The sequence below is a fragment of the Heterocephalus glaber genome, unplaced genomic scaffold (assembly GCF_053883595.1).
Source record: "Heterocephalus glaber isolate CG9 unplaced genomic scaffold, H.glaber_assembly_v1.0 deba00001788, whole genome shotgun sequence".
NCBI lineage: Eukaryota > Metazoa > Chordata > Mammalia > Rodentia > Bathyergidae > Heterocephalus > Heterocephalus glaber.
Window position 1 is genome coordinate 819589 of NW_028258471.1, and position 21888 is coordinate 841476.

General features: G+C 35.5%; 1 protein-coding gene across 1 annotated transcript in view; it reads left to right on the forward strand.

Moving 5' to 3' along the window:
- Polk (DNA polymerase kappa) overlaps nt 1-21308 on the forward strand; it is a gene marked incomplete at its 5' end in the record, with an annotated part of 39274 nt that extends 17966 nt beyond the window's left edge. Inside the window, 9 exon segments of the mRNA XM_087203178.1 lie at nt 3388-3627; nt 5054-5178; nt 6367-6533; nt 12003-12035; nt 14993-15089; nt 16787-16958; nt 19326-20258; nt 20832-20874; nt 21052-21308. Of these exon segments, the coding sequence (XP_087059304.1) occupies nt 3388-3627; nt 5054-5178; nt 6367-6533; nt 12003-12035; nt 14993-15089; nt 16787-16958; nt 19326-20258; nt 20832-20874; nt 21052-21136 (1895 nt within the window).
- Between the last annotated feature and the right edge of the window lie 580 nt (nt 21309-21888).

Consider the following 21888-nt stretch of genomic DNA (forward strand, 5'->3'; position numbering starts at 1 on the left):
GAAGTTTCATAACTCCATAAGTTTTTCAAACCGTTCTTCTATTATCTAACCAAAGCAATGCAAGAAACATGCAGACATTTCACGTAATGCTGGCAACCTTTTGCCAAAGGTGTGATTACTTAAAATGCCTGAATTGTCCTGAATCCTTGAGCACAGTTCACCTGGATGAAAAGGTGACCCAGAGGGGTTTGCTCACCACCCACAGCCACATTTCGTGTGTGTAACATGGCTACTTCAGAGGGTCTGCTCAGCGATGGGGTTTGTAACTTTCCTGGAAGCAAAATGGTGGACACAGTGGCATGAAATTCTGAGTCTCCCACATTGTTTGGCGCTCACATCATTTGGAGCAAGTTTAATCTAGACATTGAATTACAGCTTCAATACTTTATTTAAAGCTCAGAGGGGTAGGTTTCTCCCTTTTTCTTTCATAGCAACATTAAACAATATTTATTTCTAGACATAGATGCTTGGAGCCAAATATTTTCCATCTTTGCCATAGCCTTGTTTTTTGGGGGTGTGGCACCAAAGCCTGATGTTACTTTGCTTCAAATCTCACTTTGTTACTTCCTTAGTTTTCATTAGGGAAGAGAGGCAGAAATCATTAAATGATTCCAACAAAACATTCCCTATAGGTGATGGCAAGTTCCCTCCTCCTCCTCCTCCTCCTCCTCCTCCAACTCCTTGTGGGACTTGAGGATTGAATTCTGGGCCTTCACACTGAGCCACATTCCCAGACCTTTTTTTTTTTTTTTTAATTTTAGGACAAGGTTTTCCTAAGTTCCCCTGACAGAATCCAACTTCCGATCCTCCTGCCTCAGCCTCCCAGTGTACTGGGATTACAGGCTTGTACCACCATGCCCAGTTTCCTGTGGGCTTTTATAACAATTACTTTTACTTTTTAAAAAAAAAAAATTACATTAGGGCCCGGGATTTAGCTCAGTGTTTCCGCCGCCTGCCTCATAAGCGCAAGGTCTGGAGTTCGATCCCCGGTACCAAAAAATAAAAATAAAAACAAAAACAAAATCAAAACAAAACAAAATTACATTGGGCTTTAGGTAAGTGTTTTCATTCTCTACTGAAGTCCTCATTGATTACATGTCTAAACTCACTATGAGGATGTGACTTCTTAGTTTCTATTATCTTTAACATATTTATTTGTATATTGCCCTTTTCATGGCTTTCATATACTTAAGTGATTGAAGTAATTTGACTTTTCTTCCCTCATCTATAAATCCCTGTGTAGTGCATTTTCAGGCCCATCCAACCTCACATCAACAGTGTGTTGGAGGTGTGACAAGTGATTGATATATCTTTCTTTAAAGTCAGACATTTTTGTACTGCTTGTCCCCTTTCTAAAAGATGCTTCTCTTTAAAAATATATTGCCAACTACCTTACCTACTTAAAAATAAAGTAGTAATTGTCATTTAATGTGTACTCTGCAATATTTGGATGGTGAGTACCAGGCTGTGTAAGATGCTGAAATAGCACACATTCTTTCAGCACTTGTAATGTGAACGAAATGCTTTAATCCTGGTATTGTACTCTGATTATTTCACTCATGGGGATTATAAGGCTTTTTCAGTCCAGAAGCAAATGAGGGGGCTGGTAGAGTGCTTGCCTGGCACGCGCCAGGCCCTGAGTGACTTGCACTCAGCCAGTGGGACAGAGGGCTCCAGGTGAGTAGCCTTTCAGCTGTTCTGCACTCCTACTGCCTTCCAAGTTGCTCTGAATTTTAAAAATGGAATATATAGAATGAAAAGGAACTGAAGCACATAAGTAACAGCGCTGTAAGTTTGAAAACAACTCTCTTTATGAATGTGGTCTGAGAATGCAGATTTGGAAAACATCTGTAACTTAATTCATATTACACACTTTAAAATGTGAAACTAATCCAGTGTTTGTTATATTTTTTACCTTATCTTTAGATAAGTTTCCTGAAAGACTAGTTCATTTTTCAAGTAGTATACCTCCATATGTGCTTGAAGCTTTTTTTTTTTCTTTTTTCATGCAGGGGATCGAACTCGGGACCTGGCGCTTGCGAGGCCGGCGCCGGAACCACTGAGCTAAATCCCCGGGCCCATATGTGCTTGAAGCTTAATTGAAGAAACTTTTTAATTTGGAAAACTTTAATAGATTTTTTTCATGAGAATGTTTTAAGAATCAATATAGATTTCATTTTTTTTTCTTTTCTCAAGCAAAACATTTATTGGTACATTTTAGATATATATTATGATAACACTCATAGAGAATGTAGATTTCAGTTATTTTGTAGCTCATTTTTAAAAAATGCAAATAAAATGAGGTAATGACAGATAGATATTTTTAGTTTTAATAATAATAGTTTATAGGCTACTGATAATAATAAAGTTTCTTTGCCTTAAACTTGTATCTTGGCTGATCCAGTCAGACCCTAAGACATTGTATTAAAAAAAAGCGTAACTTTCAGACGTAACTTGTTTATCGCAAATACAATAAAAGTGATGTTTTATAAATAAGTCAAAATTAAAATCTGTATTTGAAAAAGAAAACTCAGATTAACATTTGAAAAATTTCTTCCATGAATGAAAAAAAATTTTCCCTTTAAAAACAAAACTTATTTTTTAGGTATAATTATTTTATATTGTTTAAGATCTTTTCAACCTCACATTCCTAAATCCTAATTTATTTTAATAAGGGTCTTTTTTATTCATTGAGATGAATAAAGGATCAAAAATTTAATTTTTTAAAGAAAGTAATGGTTTTCAAAAGTTAATGTGTTTTACTTAGGATAGTTCTTTTTTTTAAATGTCCACTATGAAAACGGACAATATTTTTTTAAGAACAACCTGGACAAGGTTTCCTTTATTAAATAGTTACATAATATAAATTCTAGCACTTCCTATCTTGGTTCCTAAAAACAAAACTAAATTAAATTTGCTTTGTCTTCAGAAATAATGTAGGGGGAAAATAGAAAAATGGGAATCTAAAGAAAGAAAACCCAGGGCCAGGGATTTAGCTCAGTGGTTTCACTGCCTGCTGCGCAAGCGCAAGGACCCGAGTTCAATCCCCGATACCAAAAAAAAAAAGAGAGAAAAAGAAAGAAAGAAAACCTAGGGAAACCTGACTTAAGGAGTATGTAATTCTTGTTGTGTTTTTTTGTGGGGTTTTTTTTTTTTGGTACCAGGGATAGAACTCGGGACCTTGCACTTGAGAGGCAGGCAGCGGAACCACTGAGCTAAATCCCTGGCCCTAGGACTATGTAATTTTTTTGGCGGGGGGGTACTGGGGATCAAACTCGGGACCTTGCACTTGCTAGGCAGGCGCCAGAACCGCTGAGCTAAATCCCCTGCCCAGGAGTATGTAATTCTTAAAATAAAGATAAGTTACTGTTCTTATTTGCAATTTAGATGAACCAGGAAAGGAAGTTAATAAGCTGAGTGAGTCTGACCGGTCCATCTCTCCACTACTTTTTGAAGACAGTCCTCCTGATTTGCAGTCCCCAGGACATCCTTGCCAAGTGAACTCTGAAGAACAAAACAATCCTCAAATACCACAGAATTCAGTTGTTTTTGGAACTTCAGCTGAGGAAGTGGTAAAGGAAATTCGGTTCAGAATTGAACAAAAAACAACACTAACAGCCAGTGCAGGTATTTAAAAGGCTATTGATCGTCACTGTGGTTAAAATTTCCAGACTGGCTAGTTCAAGTGCAATATTAGTAGCTTCTCATTTTAAAGGATGTGCTATCATTTTACTTACCTACTGTTTGATTCAGCTTCTAACAACTTTACCTATTCAGAATAACTGACTATACAAGTATTTTTAAATTAAGAAAAGCCTATGGGCCCAGAGGGGAAAAAAACTATCATATATCTCGTAGTTATCATTTTGTAAGCTCAAGTATATTTGAATTGATTTTGACAGAATGATTGATAAGTTTTTCTTTGGACAACTTCAGTCTTGTCCTAGATTAAATTGCAGGAGAGAACCCAGAAAGCATCAAGTTAAGGAACCCCTTCCCCAAAATAAGCCAGGTGTGGTGGCACACACTTGTAATCCCACCATTCTGGGAGGGTAAGCCAGGAGGATCACAGGTTTGAGTCCAGCCTGGGCGATTTAGTGACTTAGCAAGACCTGTCTCATAATAAAAAATAGAAAAGGGTCTGGGGATGTAGCTCAGTGCAGACCCTGGGTTCAGTCTCCACTACCACATACAAAAAAAGCAAAAACAAACCAGAAAATGCAAACAAACCCATCAGCTAGCACTATAGCAATTTAGAACCATCTAATAAAAGGCAAAATAGCTTTTCATATGTCATTAACCCATAAGGGCATCATTACGTCTTAGCATAATAACTGATCTTCATCATGAGGATCCTGAATTATGCTGTAAAAGCCATATTATGGTTGGGTTAATCTTTTCTCTACCAAAGCATGAGAGTTGTGTAATAAATTTTAGGAAGATAGATATAAAAATTAACCTGATATGTTTAATGAATATATTTGTGTGTACTTATTTCAAATTACCTTAGTCATTAAGACTCCTAGAAATTATAAAACAGCTTTCTGAAAAGCAATAATTTGCTCTGTGAATAACACAAAGGATGAAAAATTTTATTATCATTGTCTCAAATATATTGCAACCCAGAATCTTTGATATTTTTTTATGAGGTTAATTTATACAAAAAACCCTTTTCAAAGAGTAAACATGTGTCCTAAACTGTATTCTGGATCTTTTCTAAAAAGTAGATACAAAGCCATTGCAAAAGAACCCTGTATGTATTCTAAAGTTAATACGTAAACTAGTAACACTTAATATTACTCAGCCCAGAAATTACTCTTAGATTTTAAAATATTGTGGAGAATTAAATATTCCTCATTTCTCCTACCATAACTGACACAATTCCTTTTCCTAAAACCATTGCAAGACCTGGGGAGATAGATGGCAATCATATGTTATCTAGTAGCATTATGCATCATTTTGTATTATTTGTGTTTAAACATTTTTTTATCATCACATAATTAAAAGTCATACATACAAATTTTTGAAGTCATTACAGTGTTCTTATTTTAAGGCATTGCTCCCAACACAATGTTAGCAAAAGTATGCAGTGATAAGAATAAACCAAATGGACAATACCAAATTCTCCCCAGCAGACAAGCTGTGATGGACTTCATCAAAGACTTACCCATTCGAAAGGTGAGATTTTATATAAAATGTAGCATTTGTATATGTACTTTGAATTCTAAAGAGAAGCTAAGCTGATGATAATTGTTCTTTGCTGAAAATATTTAAAACACTAGGCAACAGGCAAGAACTATAATGGGTGGTTGAATAGAAACTTGAAAAAAATCTTTCTGTGAAATCCTTAAAGTAAGGTTTGTGAAGCTTATTTGTGGGAAAATTTTAAGAAAGTAATAGATGTGGGCTGGGGATTTAGCTCAGTGGTTCTGCAGCCTGCTTTGCAAGCACAAGGTCCCGAGTTCGATCCCCAGTACCAAAGAAAAACACAGTAAAAAGAAAATAATAGATGATGGACTTTTAAGTGGACTCTTGCCAAGGAGAAAGGAAATAAAAGTATACTTGCAAGAGTACTTTCAACTCTAACTTAATATACTTTCTTGGTCCTCAAGTCCGAATTTCTACCGGATAAATAGATATGATACTTAAAAGGCATTTAGAATTTTTATTGTTTTTGACAAAATGTAGGCCACAGTACTTTACCAGCTTTAAAATGATTAAAATTATCCCTCAGATTCCCAAAAGATATATTTTATTAATTCTTTAGAGCTAGATTTTTCTGTACATATCACTTATTTTTTTACAGTAACTGTACTATACACTATATGATGGTCTAGGGCTTGCTTTCATTCATTTATTCACATGGATGGATTTAAATGAAAGATTTTTGAATGCTCAGTAAAAGGGCTTTATCAAAGTATACAATGTATATAATTACTGGATAATACATGTAAGATGTAGGTGTACAATAGTGTTTTCTAACCTGTTTTTCAAGGTACAAATGGATATCCAATTAAAAAAAACTCTGAGATCAAATAACTTTGGAGTCTACCACCCTTGGGTGGCTTACTTTGTATATGTTGGTATACTAAAGGCTCATAAATCTTACAGTAAAAAGTTCCATTTACATTGTTTACCCTACCATTTCTTAAGTTTATATGCCCACAGAACTCCTTTTTTAATGTCTTCAAAAATTTCATGGAATGATACTTTGGAAATGTGACCAAAAATAATAAACACAATTTTCTTACATGACTTATGAAGATTCATACCTTTCATTGATTGTAAGAGCTATAAGATTATCATTTCAGTTCTGACCTTAATTTTTTAAAAACCTACTAATAATAAATATTGATTTTCTTCTAGGTTTCTGGAATAGGAAAAGTTACAGAGAAAATGTTGAAGGCCCTTGGAATTATTACTTGTACAGAACTCTACCAACAGAGGGCATTGCTTTCTCTCCTTTTCTCTGAAACATCTTGGCATTATTTTCTTCATATTTCTCTGGGCCTAGGTTCAACCCACCTGGCAAGGTATTTGCATATATAGTCATTCTGCTTTTCTTTTATCACTCGCTGCAATATCAGTTTTAGCCATTGAGATCAAGGCTATAAAAATAGAATGTTGTAAAATTCTTTTAGACTAGTTTAATTCCAGATGTAATGTTTAGACTAAGATCAGCAGATTGGATATGAATAGGAAGGGAAAAAAGAGTAAGAGTCAATCCTAGGTTGTTGACTTCAGCAGTTGGGTAGATGGACAAGGGGAACAGTACTTATTTCCTTTTCTATCCCTGCCTTGTTCTTTGTTCAAAACATCAGAGAAACATAGGTGGTCAGGTTATTGGGGGAAGAAATATGGCTTATATTCCATAATTCACTCTTTAAACAAGGAGACATAAGGATTATTTGAAAGCCTTAATGAACTAGCTATATTTCATTTCTTTTCCAAATGTATAGATGATTCATTCACTTAACACTGAGTACTTTGTGTTAGACACTCCTCTAGGTACTAGGGATAGTAACTGTGAGGAGGACAAAGGGATAGGAAATAACCAAATGAATAATAAGAAAATAAAGCAGAATGAGGGCATAGAAACTGTGGGGGTTGGCAGAGGTCATAGAGGTAGAGCCCTAAGGGAGCCGAGAAGAGGCCTTGAGGGAACAGGTAAAGAAAAGGCCCTGGGTTTTCTTTCAGTCACTTTTCCATCTAGTTTTTAAAAAGAGGTAACCTGTAGCTAGAAGGGTAAACATTGGAGATAAATGAAAAGGAGGGAATTAAAAAGAATCGGAATCAAGGCTGGGGATTTAGCTCGGTAGTTCTGCCACCTGCCTCACAAGCGCAAGGTCCCAAGTTCGATCCCTGGTACCAAAAAAAAAAGAATAGGAATCATGAACGTTAACTGAGTACTATTTTTACAATTTTGTCATCATCCTGTCAGCTTTCCCTCAAAATGATTCTTTTACATTTTTGCACTAAAGGACAATAATAAAATCACTGAGAATGCCTATAAAATTGGTTAAACAAGTAAGCCTGCTAAATCTGACAGATTGCAAGGCTTGTATTACCAGTCTCATCTCTTTCTGCTCTTCGTTATTTTGCGAGCACAGTTGTTTTTTTTTTTTTTAATTTCCCATTAAGTTTATTGGTACATTTTCAGTATAAAATACAGTTATATTCATCATTGGGATCTTGTACCATTACATGAGTATCTTGATTCTCATTTTTTTCGCCTTCCCCTGCCCTCCCTTCACCCCCTCCACCCTTCCCTATTTGCAAAGACTCTGTTTCCATTTTTTTCTTTTCTCATATTTTTTCTTTTCCCTTTTTTCCTTTCCCCTACTGCTCCCACTTCCCCTGCACCTTTAGACCTTTTCTTCCTGTTACACAATATCAGTTATACAGTTTTTAAATTACAATATCAAAATCTAGGAGACATTACCAAAGATTTTACAGAATTTAAAAGGATATAGAAAGCATATTTCAAAAATCTGTTTTGAAATAAATTGGACAACTTCTAAGAAGTACCTTGGAAGACAAATTAATGAAACTGACTCTGGAGGAAATATAAAATTTGAATAGCACCTATTAAAGAAAGTATATTCCTAGCTTGAAAACCTACCTATATGACAACATCAGGCTCATATACATTTTAACTGATAAATTATATCAAACAATTAAAGCAGAAAAAAGAAGGAACACTTCTCCCCTCATTTTAGGAAATCAACATTGTGCTAATCCTAAAACTGGATAAAGATAATAGAAGAAAAAAGTATGAACACAGATAGAAATTTGTTTAACAAAACAAACTATTAGAAGTCAGATCTGGCAGTGTGTAGAAAGTGGTTTTGTTATAAGGATGACAGTGTTGGTTCAACATTGGAAGATCCACCCTCAGAAGTCAACAGATTAAAGACATATACTCCATACTTCCAGCGAGAATGCCTTATATGAATGGAGAAGATACAATGCTTTCTCCTTAAGGCGGGGAACAAGGGCAGATATGCTTACTCTTTATCTGTCCATTAAACTTTGAAACCTAGGCCCCACCAAAATAGTCTGGCAATAAAATGACACAATTAGGATAGGATTGGCAAGGTAGAAGCAAAATCTTTATATGTAGATGAAATGATCATCTACAGAGAAAATACTAAGAAATCTCTAGGAGCCCCTAGAATTTGTATTTGAATTTAGCAGGATTAGAAAACATGAAGTATATATAAAAATTCAGGTCTGTGTATACTTGCTATAAATGAAGAATTGGATATTGAAATTTAAAAATTATGTAGGAGTACAAAGGACCTAGAAAAGTTAAAAAAAACAACAACAAAAAAAACAGTGTTGGAAGACGTTTAGTACCTAATTTTAAGACTTCGTCTAAAGCTACAGTAATCAAGGCAGTGTTGGTATAAGGAAAGACATATAGATCATTGGAATAAAACAGAGAATCTAGAAATAGAACCACACATATATGGTCCACTGAGCTTTGAAAGATTATTTAACATTAGCATTTTATAGAATATAAACTCAATTCAGGAGCCGAGGAAGAGATAGTGTTTTCAGCAAACGGCACTAGAACACCTGGTATCCGTATATAAAAAATTAACCTCAACCCTTTATTTCCATACATAAAAATAACTTGAAGGGATCTATGAACCTAAATAAGAAAGCCTAAAAGTATAAAACTTTAAGAAGAAATTATAAGGGAAAATGTTTATGAATTCAGGGTAGGCAAGAACTACCTAGGATACAAAAGACATGATGTATAAAGAAAAAAATTGATAAATGAGATTCCATCAAAATTTAGAACTTTAAATGACATCATTAAAATGAAAAGTAGGCCTTAAACAGACCATATTTGCAATGCATATAACCTATGACCAGAATATATAAAGAATTCTTAGAGCTCATTAATAGCCAACCCAATTAAAAAGTAGACATAAGAAGATGATAAATAGCCAGTATAGCACAAGGAAAGGTGTGCAACTCCAGAATCAGAAAAATACTAATCAGTACAATAACAGGATTGAATTATTCACTCATTAGGGAGACAAAGTTAAAAGTTTTAAAAACCTTGTCATGACTTTTTCTTTTTGTTGGATTCTCCCCCTTTGTGTTTAATTTGTCACGCCCAGTGGATTCATTCTGCTGGGTTTCCTGGGGTTGTGATCTTCATTGTCTTTTCCTAGGGTATTGTCTAAAATTTTTTGGAGTGCTGGTTTGATATTCATGAAGTTCCTGAGGTGCTCTTTATCATGAAAGTATCTTATTTCTCCATCCATTTTGAAAGATAGTTTTGTAGGGTACATCAGTCTGGGTTGGAGGCTCTTTTCCTTTAGGGCTTGAAATACATCACTCCAAGCTCTTCTTGCCTTGAGGGTTTGCATTGAGAAGTCTGCTGTGATTCTGATGGGCTTTCCTTTGTATGTGATTTGTTTCTTTTCTGTCACTGCTTGTAGAATTTTATTCTTCTGTTGGATTTCTGGAATCCTAACTATTATATGCCTATGTGTAAATTTTTTTTGATCAAGGCTAGCTGGAGTCCTATATGCCTCACTTATCTGTATGTCAAGTTCTTTTCCTCTGCTTGGGAAGTTTTCTGCCATCACTTCTGTGAAGAGTTTTTTTATGTCATCTGCACTCTCTCCTCTTTCTTCCTTGACTCCAATCAGTCTTATGTTATTCTTCTTTGCATCGTTTAGCAGCTGCTAGATTGATTTCTCGTGTTCCTTTACAATTTTAAAGCAATTTTTCCTTTCCTGGTCACTAATTGGCAATCTTTTCTTCTATATCTGAAATTCTATCCTCACATTGGTTCATTCTGCTGCACAGACTTTCAATGGAGTTTTTAATCTCCTGGAAATCTGTTTGCATCTGTTTTATGGATTCCATTTGTATCCTATGTTGGGATTCCATCATGTTCCTCAGCTCCTCTATTTTTTTTATCTGTGTCCTCTCTAGATTTTTTTTTTTTGCACTGGGAATCGAACTCGGGTCCTTGTGCTTGCGCAGCATGCGGTGAAACCACTGAGCTAAATCCCCAGCCCCTCTCTAGATTTATTAATCATGTCTTGCACCATGAGCAAAATCTTTGCTGTTATCTGAGAAATTATCTCTAATTTCATTTTTCCCAGATCCTCTTTTATTGCCAGTTCAGAGAATCCAGGTGGTTGAGTATCAGATTGTTTCATCTCGTTTCCCTTTGGGGTTGCTGTAGTTGATCCAGAAGTATGTTTTTGAGACTTGTTTACGTGTCTTCTCATTTCCACGGGGGGGCGGGGGGGGATGCTTCTGGCACCCGTGTGGCTCACCTTCTCTGCCCCAGGAGCTTGGGATGGCAGCTGGGGAGCTTCCTTCCAGGTGCTGGGACCGGCTCAGCTTCTCTGCCCTGGGAGCTTGGGATGGTGCGGGGGGAGCTTCCTTCCAGGTTCTGGGACCGGCTCACCTTCTTTGCCCTAGGAGCTTGGGATGGTGGCCGGGGAGCTTCCTTCTGTGTGTGCAGTTATATGACTTCGATCTTGAATGGATATATTGAAAGATAAAAACATCACAGCACACTAAATAATCTAGTGTTTAAGGAAAGTAGGAAACAAAACTTTTTTAATCTAAAAGTTATTTTTTTTATTTCCATAGTGCTTGAAAGTAATATAGTTAGTTCTGATCTTAGAGATTCAGGTAAGGCTTTTAAGAGAAATTTATATGTAATTTGTGATAATATAAAACAGAAGGCCATCCTTTCCCCCAGTCCATAGTCTCTGCTCTCCAACTCTGCTTTGTTTTTTAATCTGAGCATTACTTCTCTTCTAACACATTCTGTATTTACTTCTATATTTTTTTTATCTGTTTTGTTCCATTGGGATGTAAGTCTCTTAAGGGGAGGCATGTGGTCTTTTCATTCCTCTATCCCCTAGCTCTAGGACAGTGTTTAAGTCATAGTATATTCACTATTTGGAAAATGAATAATCTACCTATCATTTCAACTTTTTGGTTGCAGTTACCCTTTCAAAAAAGCTAGGACACAGCCAAACTAGTTGGTTCAGGTTTCTAATCTTCACCCAACTGCGCTGTTCCAAATTCTGACTGAGGTTTTAGAGTACTGTACATGAATAGTGAATTGGCTTATATGTGAGAGAAGTTATATACTAGCCACAAAACTAGACAATTGATATTATTTAAAATTTAATTATGTCTTATAACTGTAAACTGTTACACTACTGTCTCTTAGTTTTAATAGAGGCAACTTATAGCATCTACCTATTTTTAAATTTGTTTTCTTCAATACATATAGACTTGATCCATGACATATGTAATCATATTAACATCTTATCTGTCTTTTTATTTTTAGATTGAAAAGAAAAACCTCATAGTTTTAAATTACAGATTTTAATTAAAAAATTGAGATGTCTGAAGGGTAATAATATCTTAAATCCTCTTGTTTGACCAAAAGTAACTCAATCTTCTTTGAGAAAGAAAGTAAAGACTTCTTTTGTTCTGTTTTCAAGGGATGGAGAAAGGAAAAGTATGAGTGTTGAGAGGTAATGCTGTGTTATTTTTAATTGTTCATAATTAATGCTAGTTTGAACTAATTTTTAGATTAATTTTTGCAAAAGTGTCACTGAAATTAAAGAATATTATTGGTAAAAGACAGCTTAGAGATCATTTAGTTTAGAGATCATCTACTTACAATGTTTGTTGGAAATCAAATGAGAACATGATGGAATTTTGTTTGAGGAAAGCTATTTTTTTTTTTTTTTTTTTGGTACCGGGGGATCAAACTTGGGACATTGCACTTTCAAGGTAGGCACCTGAACCACTGAACTAAATCCCTGGCCCAGAAAGCTATTATTTTTGAAAAGCCCCTCAATTATTTCTTCAAAGCAGCAAAGTCCCATAAGACACTGAAGAACTACTGACCTAGTGGAAGGTTGTGTTCATATTTATTATTTGTGATCAGAAAAGCTGAATGACTTTTATAAGACAACACAATAAATGGCTTGATAAAAATCGCTGGTTTAGGCAGTGACATAAAAGCAATCAGAGAAAGAGACTGGAAAGACTCATCTGAAGGAAGATAGTATTGTCCAATTTAATGAATTTTTGTTCTATTTTTATGTTTTATTACTAAGAACACTGTGTTAGTTGCTTTTCTCATTGCTGAGACAAAATACCTGACATCCAAAGTTAAAAGAGGAAAGGTTTATTTAGCTCATGGTTTGTAGAGGTTTCAGTCCATAATCGGCTGGCTCCGAGGCAGGGTGGCAGAGAAGCAACAGTTCATGGCGCGGAAGACAGCAAAAGCTAGGGAGGAAAGAGGAGCCCTGCCCCTTCTATCTTATGCAGACTACTTAGGGTGGGTAGCACTCACACTCTTAGTCCTAGTGCCCTTGGCCCTAGCATTGCACCATGAATCAATTCCAGAAAAAGCCCCACCTGTGACTGCTAAGGCTTTGGGAGGACATCTAAACACAAGCCATAACAATGACTATTAGACATACAAGAATATATTTTCCACTTTCATGAATTTTGATATGGAATAGAAGAGAAAGAGGATGCAATTCATAATCACACACAAAGAGCTGTCTTCTATGGGTGGGTTCAATCCCCGGTAAGGAAAAAACCCTACTCTAATATGTAAAGAACTCATAATCAATAAGAAAGCACCCACTGTATTAGTAGGAAAAAATGAACAAAGATCTAATTAGCTAACAGAACAGGAAATTAAAATGGCCCTTAAAATACGTAGAAATATTTCCCTTTTCATTTGTGATGAAAAAAAAATATCAAAAGCTCCTTGAGGTAGCATTATTCACTGATGAAGTTTAGCATACTCTTTTGGCAAAACAATGGTAGCGGCACAGGCATGTATTACTTTCTTATTGCTGTTGTAACAAATTACTACAAATTTAGTGGTTTAAAACAACAAGAATTTATTCTCTTACATTCTGAAGGTCAGAAATCCTAAAATCAAGTTGTCCGCCAGGCTGCATTCCTTCTACAGGCTCTAGGCAAGAATTCATTTCTTTACCAAGGGCTTCTGAAGATTACTTGCATTGCCCCAGAGCTCCAGCCAGCATCTTCTCTTTCTCTAACTCTGAGCTCTTGCTTTCTTCTAATAAAGACCCTTGGGGGCCCAGGATTTAGCTCAGTGGTTCTGCCACCTGCCTCTTAAGCTCAAGGTCCTGAGTTCTTCCTGTCTATTCCTGTAGCCAAATGGCTGAAGGTTTTTTTCTTTACAAAGAAAAAAGGGTCCGTTACCCTTGGGGTGAAAGTATGAGGGTTCACATCTACTGATAGCCTAAGTGCTCCAGGGCAGTGCTGGCCAATACAGGGCAAAATGCGGGGAGCACACATGTGTCTGTTCTGGCCCCTCTCCCTCTCCTTATAAAGCCACCAGAATTCAACCCTGGAGGCTCCACCCTGATGATCTTGTCTAACTCTAATCATTCTCAAAGTCAGATGTTTTCAACCCTCTTAATGCCTCACACTGGGGAGGCAAACAAAGAAAACATCCAGCAAGACTTCTGAAAAACTAACTTGCTGGATAGAAAGGAAGAAAAGTTGGGCTGTCACAAATATCAAGCATCGGCCGGGGACTTAGCTCAGTGGTTTTGCTGCCTGCTGCTCAAATGCAAGGACCCGAGTTCGATCCCCAGTACCGAAAAAAAACCAAACCAAATGTCAAGCATCTAAACCTTCTGTGAACCATGAAGGACAACAGCCTCTCGCAAAAACAATTAGTGGGTAAATATTTAGAAACCGTAGAACGTGTGGATTCTTGTGTTAATTGTATCTGTGTATTTTTGTGAAATAGAGATTATCAACTTAGAAAAAAAGCTGGCAACATTGGTTGCCACTAGGGCGAACAGAAAAACTGCAGATAAGGTTAGAAGGGACACTTCACGGTACTAGTCACTCTGATCTCTCTTTAGTGTCTTCCTCCCTAATCTTAATATCCTCTCTACTTCTTTCAACATTCCTTTGAAGATGAATTCAAAGTTGCTACATTTTTACCAGCCCTCTATTTCCAGCTGTCTATTAGACAACGCTGCCTACATACTGTGAACCAACACCTTAAATCTACTTGAAGATATTTCTGCACTAAGAAACATGTGCAGTAATTGAAATGGCGTTCTCATTTGTTACTTTCCTAAGATAGTCTTCTGTACCAGAATTTATATAAATATATACCTTAAGTGTTATAAGTTCTAGGGGTGTTAGGGCTATGTATTGGTGACTTTAATCATTTAAAAAAATATTATGGAGAGAGAGCAGCAGCATAAAATTTCTCCTTTACTGATCAGTTAACCTATCCAAATTGTTTTCTATTTTCTATGTAAACCATACATTTAAAAATTATCTCTCAGTTCATCTGAAAATTTATTTTGTGTTGCAGAAAGTATATCTGAATGACTATTTAAATGTACCATATTGTTCCCAGAGTGTTCTGAGTTACAGTTTTCTTTGTGCAGTAAAATCATTCTTGTCTCTGTAGGACATTTAATGAGATAAACAAAGCAGAAGAACAGTACGATTTGTGCCAGGAACTTTGCAGGGAACTTGCCCAAGATCTCCAGAAAGAAGGACTAAAGGTATTCTCTTAGTTTTCAAAAATGTGTGTGTTTGAATAGGTGCAGAATCAGTTATATTGGCATCAGAGAAAAAGGCAGAGAAAGATTTCCCTAGAACTGTACTCATATTTTAAAGATTTCCTCCCAACCATCCTATCATGTTTTTCTCATGTAGATAATGAGCTTCTAGAATAGGTATTTTGTTTCAGGGCTTTAATCCAGGTGGCTGAACACATTGAGAATGAAAGCCTGGAGTGCTTTCCACTTTCTGTTTGATAATCTTCCCTCACAGCAGTCCATGTTTAGTACATACTTCCCAACACTCCCAAATCAGAGGTGGTGTTATTACAAAGTATAATACAAAAGCATTAAAATTTTGTTACAAAAAATTGGGATATCTGATGAACATTTTTCTTACACTCTTTGTCATACCTCAAGTATAAAGAGTTCTTTAAAATATTTAAATAAACTTTTAATTATAGAATCATAGATTTACAGAAAAGTTACAAAAAGAATAGAGATTTCCAGTATACCCCTCACCCAATTTCCTCAATTATTAACGTTTAGTACATCGTCAAAAGAAAGTGATGTTATATGCATTTTTGTTAACTAAAATTCAGGCTCCTTTTGGATTTTACTTGTTTTTCTATTAATTACCTCTCTCTGTTCCCCAGGGTTCAACCCATTTAGTTGTCATGTCTCCCTAGTTGTCTCTGGTCTGTGACAGTTTTCTATTCTTTTCTTCTTTTTCATGACTTTGACAGTATTGAGTACTGGCCAGATAATCTATAGAATGTTCCTTGGTCTAGGCTTGTCTGTGGTTTTCTCACAATTAGAACAGGGTGATAGACTTTTAGAAAGAATACCACAAAGTTCAAGTGACTTTCTCATCATATATTGTCAGAAAATGTGTGACAGTCCCATTGTGAGTGACGTTACTCTTATCACTAGGTTAAGGTAGTGTTTGCTAGACTTCTCCATTGTGAAGTTACTGATTTTTTTCCTTTGGAAATGAGTTAGTAAGTCTAACCCAAGTGATGGAAGGTAGGAATTAAATTCTACCTCCAGCAAGGTCCCGAGTTCAATCCCCGGTACCAAAAAAAAATTAAATTCTACCTCCAGGTGCTACTAAAATGTATATAATATAGAATTTACCATTTTAGCCATCTGTAAATGTATGGTTCAGTGGCGTTAAGTACAGCGACTATCACCACCATCTATCTCTGAAACTTTTTTATCATTTGCAGCTGAGACTCTATACCCTCAAGACCCTGACTGGATAGGGAGCTCTTACAGATAAATTGTTGAGCATAGTGTCTGGATGTAGTAGGCACACAACAAGTTGAGCTATCCATAAGACCTTTTCAAAGAGGCACCTTTAGAAAGATTTTTCTTTTCCTGCCTTTTTAGATACTGAATTAACCTCTAAAACAGATTCAATAAAAAGAAAACAATCAGTTAACATTGCCCTTTATATAAAGACATTTATACCTTTATATTTGGTTGGGGAGGGTAATAATAATTGGCTAAAAAGAGGGTTTTAACATTACTTATGGACTTTAATTATTCTTTATGACAGTTTTCATTACCATGTTTTATAAATAATTGATATTTCCATATTCTTATATGCACATAAAGACCTTGAATTTTTCTAATCTATAAGTAACTTTTCTAGAAGTTAGAAAGTGTTATGTAATGATGTATCTTGTATGTTACAGGGTCGAACTGTTACCGTTAAACTGAAGAATGTGAATTTTGAAGTAAAAACTCGTGCATCTACAGTTTCATCTGTTGTTTCTACCACAGAAGAAATATTTGCCATTGCAAAAGAATTGCTAAGAACAGAAATTGATGCTGATTTTCCATATCCCTTAAGATTAAGACTTATGGGTATGATTTTTCTTTTCTTGTTTTTCCTTAAGTCTGTTAGATTTTTCCCAAAGACTTAGCTTTGGAAACATTCTAACCACAATTTTACTCCTTAAACTTGTTTGCTAAGTTTTTGCTGTGCTGCTACCATTTGTCTTAATTCTTAGAATGACGCATGTGAAGCAGATCATTAATTTATTTCTGATATAAACCAATTAAAGTTGTTCTTTTCCTCTTGTTATGCACTGAAACCGTTGAGGTAAGATATTTTAGTATATGTGCTGCCAAAGCGAGTACCTTTGAGGCAAGATATGTTTCAAAATTCAAAATTTTTCACGTTTCAGAAAACATGTAATCTGGGAATCTGGATCAGTACTTCCTGATCAAAAACATTAATATTTCTCTAGAAAAACAAAAAAAGTCAGACTGTAAAGACTCTAAATAGTGTCAGTGCCAGGGATTTAGCTCAGTGGTTCTGGCGCCTACCTCAAAAGTGCAAGGGCCCAAGTTTGATCCCTGGTCCCAAAAAAAAAAAAAAAAAAAAAAGACTCTAAATAGTGTCACATTTATTCATTCATCGTTTATAACTTGTTGCTTACAATTTTCAGAATTACAGATAGAAGATTGTGACACTGGGAAATCACATCTCTAGCCACTACATGATAAAAATAAATAAGCCATTTTTCTGAAATGGACTGTGTGAGAGAATGTATATTCTGTAGATAAGCACTCCAGATGCCTTCTTTACTGCTAAGATTTGGTCGTTACTCATACTTTCATACATGAAAGATAGCATACAGTGAAATCAATTGAATAAAGTGTTAATTAAAAGAGACAAAGGCAAGTATTTGTAGAAACTTGGAAGCAACCATGATATGCTTCAGTGAATGGATAAACTATAGTACATCTAGACAACAGAATAATATTCAGCATGTCAAATAAATGAGCTATCAAGCCATAGAGGAAACTTAAATGCATATTGTTAAAGGAAAGAAGCCTATCTGAAAAGGCTACATCTATATGATTCCAACTACAGTGGAACCTCAGTTCAGAAACTCTGTTCTTTTTATTATTCTGGTTGTAAACTGAGTTGGATGAGAACCAAACCAAATTCAATAGTTAGGTTGTGTTGACCTTATGAGAAAATTTGATTCAGTTCTCATCCAGTTTATGGAGAGAAATTGAGTTCGTGAACTGAGGTACCACTTGTAAGCCATTCTGAAAAAGACAAAAAAAATGGAGACAATAAAAATATCAGGTTCTGGGTGTGGTGGCACACACCTATAATCCCAGCGCTTGGGAAGCTGAGGCAGGAAAACTACTACAGGTTCAAGGCCAGCCTGGGCTACATTGTGACTTTAAAGTCAGCTTGAACTACATAGCAAGACCCTGTCTCAAAAACCAAAAAACAAACAAACAAGAAAGACGGGTTGTTTGAGTTGGAGAGAAGGAAGGAGTAAGCAGACACAGCAGATTTTTAGGCAGTGAAATTATTCTGTATAATTCTATAATGGTGAATACATGTCATAAATTTGTCTAAACCCCAGGAATGTGTAAGAGGGAACTCTGCTGTACACTGTGGTTTTGGGGTATCAGTGTGATGTGAGTGTAGGTTCACCCATTGTGACAAATGTGCCATTTTGGTGCAGGATGTTGAAAGTAGGGGAAGCTGTGCATGTATGGAGGCAGAGCAAATTTGGAAATTATCTGTACTGTCTGCTCAGTTTTGGTGTAAACCTACAACTGCTCTTTAAAAAACAAAAGTCTATTTTTTAAAAAAGCTGAAGAGTCTGTACCTGATTCCAGTTAGTTATTTTGTATTCAGAGTCTTATGTAACCATGCCAACTCTAGTAGAATGTTGATATTTAATGATACCCAGTTTTATAAAGGAAAGCAAATTTCTACTCATAAAATGAACTTTGAAAAAGCCCTCTCCCTGCTCTACTCCAATACAGGGGATTGAACCCAGGGCCTTCAGACTGAGCTACATCCCCAGCCTTTTTAATTTTGAGACAGGCTCTTGATAAGTTGCTAAATTACCCAGGCAGTGTTCAGACTGTGAGCCTCCTGCCTCACCCTCCTAGAGTGCTGGGATTATAGACTTACACTACCACACCCGGCTAAAAGCATCTTTTAATTAAGAAAATATTGGACTGGAGGTATAACTGATTGTAGAGTTCATGCCTAGCATGCACGATGCCCTAGTTTGAGCCCCAGCATGGCAATGAAAAAAAGAAATCTGTATCTGTCTTTAGTGTTGGCTTATTCTCCCTAACCAGCTTTTTGTATAGACGTCAAAACAGTATTATATAAAATGTTTTTATTCATGAGGAGTGAATTGGCTTTGTTAAATTTACAACTGATTAATTATAATTGGTTTTATTTAGGTGTTCGGATATCTAGTTTTCCCAATGAAGAAGACAAAAAACACCAACAAAGGAGCATCATTGGCTTCTTACAGGCTGGGAACCAAGCTCCATCAGCCACTGAGTATATAGAAGAGAGAACTGATAAAGATCAGTTTGTAAAACCTCTAAAAACATCTCATAAGAAGAGTTTTTTTGATAAAAAACAATCAGAAACAAAATGGAGCCACCAAGACACATCAAAATGTGAAACTGTGGATAAACAAAATTTACAGACATCACAGCCATTCCAAATTATAAAGAAGAAGACGAGTGAGAATTTAGAAACATCAGAGAGTTCAAATAGCTGTCAGATGATATTTACGTGTCCTGTTTGCTTTAGGGAGCAAGGAAGCATCAGTCTGGAGGCCTTTAATAAACATGTAGATGCATGTCTCGATTGCCCTTCAGTCAGTGAGAACTGTAAAGTGTCCACTTGTTCACAGGCTACCTCTGCTGTTAACCAGAAAGAAAACACACATCATTCCTTTTCACTTTGGGAAAAGCAAGATTATGAGGCCCGTCAGAAAAATATAGAAGTCACTTCAGAAGATTGTGTCGATTTGGTAGAGCCTAAAGATAGCTCACTGAAAGCTAGAAGTATAGACTCTCTAAGGAGAAAGCACAGCAAAGAGGAGCATTCTAGTCTTCCAAGCAAGTCTTCTTGTACTGTTTCATTGGAAAATGCAGACGTTGGGTTATTAAGTAGGCAAGAATCCCTCCAACCTTTGTCATTTAAAGTGACAGCTGGCCAAGCTCTGGTTTGTCCTGTTTGTAGTCTAGAACAAAAGACCTCAGATCTTACCCTATTCAATGAGCACGTGGATGTTTGCTTAAATAAAGGTATTATCCAAGAACTGAGAAATGATAGCGTTAATACAATCAACGAACCCGAAGAAAGCTCCAGAAGTACTGGTGAGTTTGTAGTCATTAAAAACATGATTTTTCTAAGAATTATATTTTATTAAAAATAATGAGATTATTAAATCTGAGATACATACTATTAAGAGGATAGTTTGTATATGCTGCTATTTAGGAAAATGTTAATTGCCTAGCAATAAGTTATCATTAACTGAAGCCAACAGCTTTTGAGAATGTAAGGAAAACTTCCAGTTTGGGTTTAATTTACCACAGAATGAGTTCACAGGTTAAAGGAGCTGAGTGATCTAATAATCAAAGAACAAATTCTTCAGAGAACATTTACCAAGACTCTGTGGCAAATTAATTGTATTTACAGAACTAGAGAGCTTCTCTAATTTGTTTTTTGGGAGTGATGACTTGGTCATATTCCAAAAATAAAACGAAGTGGATACTGGTAAAACTAGTAAAGAAAAGGAATTATACTATAAAGTCAATATCTAGTATGTATAAATATGAACTGTATAGTACCAAGGAAATTTTTAATAAGTTTTAACTTTTTAAATTTGTATAAAGCTCTTCAGTTATTTCATGTTGCTTATAGAATTTCTTGGTTTCTTACCTCCAAAGGTATGTCAAACAAAGTACAGAAGACTGTAGCAAAAACAAAAAGGTAGGTATCTTTTGTAATGCTAACTATGAAACTAGCATGTTTTGGGGTCTCATTTTTAGGAGATGTTAAATTTTGCTTTTATAAATCGTCAGGTAACATTTTAAAAATCAATTATTTGAAAAATTATTTTTTAAAATGTCTTCCTGCATTTTAATTGTGTGTTCTTTTTCTTTCCAGGCCAGGACTGATGACAAAGTACTCAACATCAAAGAAAATAAAACCAAACAATCCCAGACATACCCTTGATATATTTTTTAAATGAACATTGAACATTGTTTCAATCATTTTTCATTGAAACTTGTTATTTTTTTAATCAATGAATTTATTCTTTTTCCTTTTAAGTTTGTAGATTTATTTAAGGAAAGCAACTACATAATCCCTCCCCAAATGACATTTTCTTTTCTAAGAATTTGAAATATACATGAATTCACTTCTTTATACCATCTATTTATAACCATGAGAATTTTATTTCCATCATACATCAATTGCAAATCAATCTTGTTAGACATAATTTTTAAAAGAAAATAAATGGGATCAGAATGTGATTTCCTTATTACAGTTAATATAAACACATTTATAAGGGCTCTCAGGTGTTCACACAAGCCTATGTTAGCATAAAATTTTTTCAGTGTTTAACCACTTGGTTGACATTGGACCTGGTATATTTGGTCCTGTGTCTTCAGATATTTCATGAACATTCATAATTAAAACTCATCATAGGTTCTGTGAAGAATATTAATGTAACAGAACTAGCATGAGTGGTTTGTACCTGCAGGAAAATAATGTCACAGTGTTATCGGTGGTAGAAGGATTTTTGCTTAGAATATTGTTATACTCATTTTGTTTTTCTTATTTAAAATTCCTTTATCTTATCAATAAGCACTTGGTTCACTTTTTAAAATTATTTTAGTCTAAGATTGAAAGTGTGGGTTTTTTTTTTTTGGTATTGGGCATCAAACTCGGGACCCTGTCCCTGGGAGGCAGGCGGCAGCACAACTGAGCTAAATTCCCGAT